At 60.9% G+C, this 6,000-nt stretch overlaps 1 protein-coding gene across 1 annotated transcript in view; it reads right to left on the minus strand.

Moving 5' to 3' along the window:
• Window positions 1-5,736, minus strand: part of HCN4 (hyperpolarization activated cyclic nucleotide gated potassium channel 4) — a 41,236-nt gene extending 35,500 nt beyond the window's left edge. Inside the window, exon 1 of the mRNA XM_032865007.1 lies at window positions 4,943-5,736. Within this exon, the coding sequence (XP_032720898.1) occupies window positions 4,943-5,736 (794 nt within the window). The remainder of the gene's footprint in view (window positions 1-4,942) is intronic.
• Between the last annotated feature and the right edge of the window lie 264 nt (window positions 5,737-6,000).

A 6,000-nucleotide genomic window follows, 5' to 3' on the forward strand; every position in this document is an offset into this window, starting at 1 on the left:
CAATGTGACAAGTGCCGCATTCGAACAAACACAGAGCTCCATCCCAATGCCCTGAGGTGGTTAGGCAGGGGACAGATGGATGACAGTGGCCGCATGGCCCGAGAGTACACCCCAGAAGACCCAGGGGCCCAAAAGCAGGGGAAAGGAAGGCAGGTGGACAGGCAGACAGGCAGACAGTTCAGTACTGTGTGAGGCCGGCCACCTGACATAAGCCTCACAGCTCACAGCTGCTAAGGGAAAAAGGGGGCCAGGGCCGGGCAGGGGAACAGCCCCCAGGCTCATCAGGCCATGGTCAGACCGTGGACTGAAGCCTCTCGAGGGAGAGAAGCTGGAGCCCTGGCCTCCCCACCCAGGCAATGCAAGGGGGCCGGGCCCCATGGGGCTTCTGTACACCCCGCATCCGGGGAGCACCTCTGCCCCAAGCTGGGTGCTGGCCTTTGCTACCAGCCCAGGCTTATCAGGGGGAGCACATCCTCATCACTGGAGAATCCTGCTGCCCACTGTGCCCGCTGCCAGCACCGCCCAGGCAGCTCACCTTGGAATTCCCCTCTGCACCAAGGCGCCCTTCCCCCGCCCCCAGCACCGCAAAGCCTGCAGCTCCTCTCTGGGCCTGGCTTTCCACACAACAGACAGCGTGAGCACCCACATTCCTGAGAGCAGAAGCCACGTTTTTGGGCAATGGCCCCCAGGAAAGACCGCCACCACCCCACCCCCTAGCCACCAACCCAGAGCTGGGCTGCTCCCTCCTTCCTCCTCACCACCTCCTATGCAAACAGTCCAGCCCGATTTGAAGGGGAGTCCACTGGGTGTGGGACTGAGGAAAGAGAAAAGTAACTAACTAGTCCCCAGACTACCTTCTTCAGCATCTAACTCTGCTCCATTTTCATGCCCATCCTGCCAGCCAGCAGTGGGAGGCCGGGGCCTCAGGTTACAGACAGCCCCAGGGAGCTGGTCAGCACCTGCCCCTGCCAGACCAGGCACTCTTTTCTGGGATGGTCTAGCTAGAGTGGGGTTCATGAGCTACATGGTCTTCAACTTAGGGAGTCCACAGACCCCAGAAACTCAGCGTCCTATTGTGTCTGGATATACGTGCATCTTTCTCCATAGACACTCTAGAGTTTCCTGCACGTTCTCACTTAGGTCCCTGACACAGGTTCAGAAGCATTGACCTGAGCCAAGGACGGAGGCCCATGTGGTCCATCCAGGACTATGGGAAGGAGGCAGTGAGAGTGGGGGTGGTGTGGCTCCCAGCAGAGTCACTGGGCTCAGACAGTGCCCTGGAGCTGCTTGCCTCCACAGGGTGACCACGGGTGTACAGGTCTGACGTGGGCAAAAGGATTCCCATTTTGCTAGGTGGGAAAACTGAGGCTCAGAGAAGGCTCATAACCCAAGCAGAGCCCCATAGCAGAGAGGGCTGGGCAAGCGATGTGAAGTGGGACAGTGTCAGTGCCTGGGGCTGGAGGCCAGCTCCAGAAGTCAGGGTTAGGGACTTATCAGGCCACTGGCCCAGGTTCCATGATCTCAGGGTCCAGCGCTTTCTGTTCCAAGGAAAGGACCCTTTAGGACACTTCTTCCCTTCCCTTCTTCACAGCTTCAGAAGGCTCAGGCTAGGAGAGATAAGAGCAGAGGGAAGAGAGGGAAGAAGCTTCTGTCTGCCTCCCCTCTCAAGGCCAAGATAGAGTCTGGCGCACAGGAGTACTCCATCACGAACATCCCACATGGGGACTTCCCTTCCAGCCCCCAGTCCGCCCACGCAGCTCCAAGACACCTGCTCAGACAGACACCTAGCCATATGCACACCCAGGCGTACCCCCTGAGCCCAACACTTGAAAGCCTGACAGGCTTCTGGGAACAAAACCAGGTACATTTCACTCGGATCCCTTGCTCCTTTCCTCTCTCTTTGGAAAAACACTATGTTTTATTTGTTCGGGGTTCCCAGTGCCACTCTGGGCTCCCAGGACATGGCTCATGCAGAAGGAAGGAACCATCTGGGACTCAAGAGCCCAACCAGCCTTGGGCAGGAGCCCAGGGAGCACCATCCTGAGGGGCTGTGTGTCCTGGCCTCTTCCCTCACCAAACCTTAAATATAAATTTTAAAAGGCAACTGGGAAGTGAGGGGGTAGGGAGTGGGGGGGAGGGGGCAGACTAGCCTGTAGAGCCCAGAAAATCCTCTTATTAGCCATGGCCCAGGTTCTGCAGATCCCTCAGAGCACAGTCCACTTGGGCCCTCAGAAAAGGCATCCAACCTTCCTCCCCCAGGAACGGGAGATGCCAGAAGCAGCCCATGACAGTGAGCCTTGAACTCCAAACCGCAAACTCAATCTATCATGGTTTGCTGGCGATTCTTTATTAAACCAGTTCTGCAGGATCAATGCTTCCTGCCCATCAGCGTGATGAATAAATCCTCGACTGGCCTGAGCAGGGCTTGCAAAAGCTCTTGGGAGGCTGAGCTGGGCAGTGGGAATGGGCTCCACGCAGAGGCCCATTGGCCGGAGGCTGAAACTCTGCTTGGGGTGTTGGTGGGGGTGAAGCCAGTTTGAGTGGTGGGTTTCCTAAGCTTAGAAGACTCAGCCAGGCCCTTGCCTCTTTAACCTGGTGCAGCTGTTTTGTCCTAGAGGTCTGACCCCTGCCCCTCCAGACACACATAGCTGGTCTTTCTTGGATTTCTTTTCTTACACTCCACCCAGCCCCAGAGATGTGGGCTTCCAGCTACCTGTCTCTGCTGCTTGTGGTACAAGCACAGATTCAAAGCCCAGTCTGACCCCTTATCCTGTCGCCCATTTATCAATCCTGCTGCGTGCACCCCTCCCGATCCCCACCACTGCGCAGCCCCCAGCCGCCCCTGCCGTGTCCGGGGCAGCCTGCAGTTAGTGAGAGAGTCTGCAGCAGGGGGACTGCGGACAGACAGCCAAAATGGGCAGAGGAAGATGGAGAAGGCGGGGAGATTCCCATGAGGCAATCAACCCTGTCCTAATCCTTCACCATCCAGGATAAGGGAGAACTGGGAAGACAAGGCCCAGTTCCCAGAAGGTGCTCGATCAAAGCCTGTTGTCTGTGGAGGCTGGGGAGCTTGGGGTTGGCCCCTCACCCCCCGCCACCATTCCACGTGATGGGGTTGGCTAGGAGAACCCTGACCAGAGGCTCTCCGACAACCAAAACAGTGGGGAGATGAGCAAGGGGAGGGAGGGCCTCTGAAGGCCCTCAAGTGGTAGAGATGGGCACAGCCTGCCTGCCACCACCTCCAGGGAGTTCTGAGGGGGGAAGGGAAGCCCAGCCTTCATCCCCGAACACCCCACCCCCGACCCCCAATGGTGCGGGATATACAACTCCTGCCCACTCCTTCCTAGCTCAGGCTGGAAGCCTTAAGTCCTAGCACTGACCAGAGGGGAGCCCACACTTTGGGAACCTGGTCCTGGGGAACAGCCACAGTTCCTGGTGGGAGGGTCCCACATTGGCTCACGCAACTTGAAGACTATGCTTGTCTGTTTATCCTGTGGCCTCCCACACTCCTGGAAAGGGAACGCTCGATATTAGGGTTATGAAGAGCCATCCCTCGAAAGAAAGAAAGAAAGAAAGAAAGAAAGAAAGAAAGAAAGAAAGAAAGAAAGAAAGAAAGAGAGGGAGGAAGGAAGGTGGGGTGGGGGCTCTGGTCACCACTATTTTAAGCCATTGGGTGTTGCCTGACTGGTCACTCCCAGCATGAGAAATCTCTCCCATTGGATGGAAAATGGCTTTGCTCTCATTACAAACCTAGCTTCCCTGGAGTTTGCAAAAAGGGCTCTGGGTTGGCAAAATGCTCATTTATATTGGCAGGCAAGCAGGGTAGGCAGGGAAAGGAGCGAAATAGGGGACAGGGCTGGGGGGGGGATGCGGAGAATGAATTAGACTCAGCTTTAAAGGGTAACGTTTTTTAGACCCTCACTTCAGTCCGATGTATCAGGAAAACTCAGGTGGGTGCTGGGGGACCCCAAGACCTTGACTGGGATAGGGGGGCATCCCTTATTCAACCTCAGAGGCAATCACCAACCTCATGTTTTGCAGATACCCCCACAGGCCCCGAGTGCTGCCTGCTCCTCAGTGGCATCTGACTCAGGGGCTGGGGGAGGGGGCAGGGCCCCTCGCCCTGATTGACAGTCACACCATTTGTCTGGGGACCCATGACTGAACCAGGGAGTCCTAGTAGCTACTGGAGTTTGGGCCTCCGGGGTGAGGATGGGGCACTGGATGAACTTGAGGTCAGAGACCAGCTGCTCATCAGTCAGGACACCAGGCATCTTCCCTGACCACTATGAGCAAGGTCATCCTGTCCTGCTGGTCCTGATGCCAGGCACCTGGGATGTCTGCTCCTGGCCCACCACTTGCCATGAAGGTCTGGACCCAGGGTTAAGGTGGGCATGGAGGGCTTTTATCCTGCACCTCAGTCCTCCAGGGGACCCAGCTCTCCCTCCCCAGCTGCAGCTTCCCAGGGCACCAGAAGGAGATGTGAACACTTGGGGTCAGTGCCCAAGGAGCTGGCACCTCTGCCAAGAGGTCTGTCTCCCTTCGTGGCCCTGCTCAGCAGGCGGAATGGCCTGGAACTGCCTCTAGGATAGCCACCCTGACTGCAGCCCAGCGCGGGGAGGTGGGAAGTGTGGCTTAAAGTGGCAGAGCCCACTCGCGGCTGTCTGCAGGGCTAGGCCAGGCTCAGAACCCCTTTTCAGCTGGCCTCTAATGCGGCCCAGACCCCAACAGGGCGAGGACTGGAGCCTGAAACACAGAAAAAGTTCCCAGCGCGGTGCAGGCAGAGGTCTGGGGGTGTCTTGGTGCCTAGAGGCGCCCCACATCTCTCGGAGCTCCCCGCGCGCGAGGAAGGAAAGTTAACTCCGGCTGAGAGGCAGGGCTGAGAAAGGAAGCATGCCTACGACCGCTCAGGGAACCCACAGGATCGCATCGGCCTCCTTACCTGAAGTCGCTGTAGGGGTGGATAATCCAAAATCCGGCCGATTTCACCCTCTCCTGCTCGCGCTCCACGGCTTTCTGGCTGCCAAACATCCTCAGGGAGAATTTGTTGACCCCGGGCTGGAGCATGGCCCCAAACTGGCGCTGCATGAAGCCGGCCTGGCCCAGGCGCACCTCGGCCTCTGGGAGGATCTGGTCGCCGGCGGCCGCGCCTCCCTCCACTTTGATAGCGGTGTCCACCGAGGGCTGCTCGCAGGAGGCGGAGGCCGGCTGCGGCGGCTGCTGGGGCGGCGGCGGCGAGGCTGCGGGCTGAGCCGAGGTGCCGGGGCGCTCTGGCTCGGCCGCCAGGCCCGGGGGCGTCCTGTCCTCTCCGGGGGACGCGTCGCCCTCGGCGATGAGCCGCCGCTCCTCCGCGGAGTCATGCAGGTGCCCGTGGCTGCTACCGCCCCCCGCTCCGGCGCCGCCGCCGCCGCCGCCGCCCCGGCTGCCCAGTGAGGCCAGACTCCCGCGGAAGCGCCTGCAGTCGCCGTTGGTGCTGGACTTGCCCGCGCCGCGGGCCGGCCCCTCGCCGTCCGCCGCCCCGAGGGCCGCGCCCCGGGGCTCCGTGCCGCCCGCGGCCGCCGAGGGTGAGGGCGAGGGCAGCGGCCGCAGCCGGATGCTCCTGCGGCTGGGGTCCTGGCGGCCCCCAGTCCCCTCCTCCTCGGCGTCCTCTTCCTCGTCCATGATCCACGCCTTGGCCCCCACCTGCTGCGGGAGGCTGTAGAGCCGCTTGCGCATGGACGGCGGCAGCTTGTCCATGGCGCTGGGGGCCGGGGCCCGGCCGGGGCAGGGGCGCGGGTGCGGCGCCGCGGACCTGCTCCAGGTCCGCCCGCCGGTCAGTCCGCCCGCGGGGACGCGTCCTTCGCCGCCGGCTCCGCGCCGCCTCAGGCGCCCATGCTTGGGCAGGCTGGGTGCCGCGGGGAGGCTCCCAGTCCCGCTCCGGGTCCCCGGGCTCGCCGCGCTGCGCCTCCTCCCGGGCAGGGCTGGGCGCGGGGACCCCGCGCTCCCTCCCTTTCTCCCTCC

This window comes from Lontra canadensis, unplaced genomic scaffold (assembly GCF_010015895.1).
Source record: "Lontra canadensis isolate GAN:19392208 unplaced genomic scaffold, GSC_riverotter_1.0 scaffold28, whole genome shotgun sequence".
Lineage (NCBI taxonomy): Eukaryota > Metazoa > Chordata > Mammalia > Carnivora > Mustelidae > Lontra > Lontra canadensis.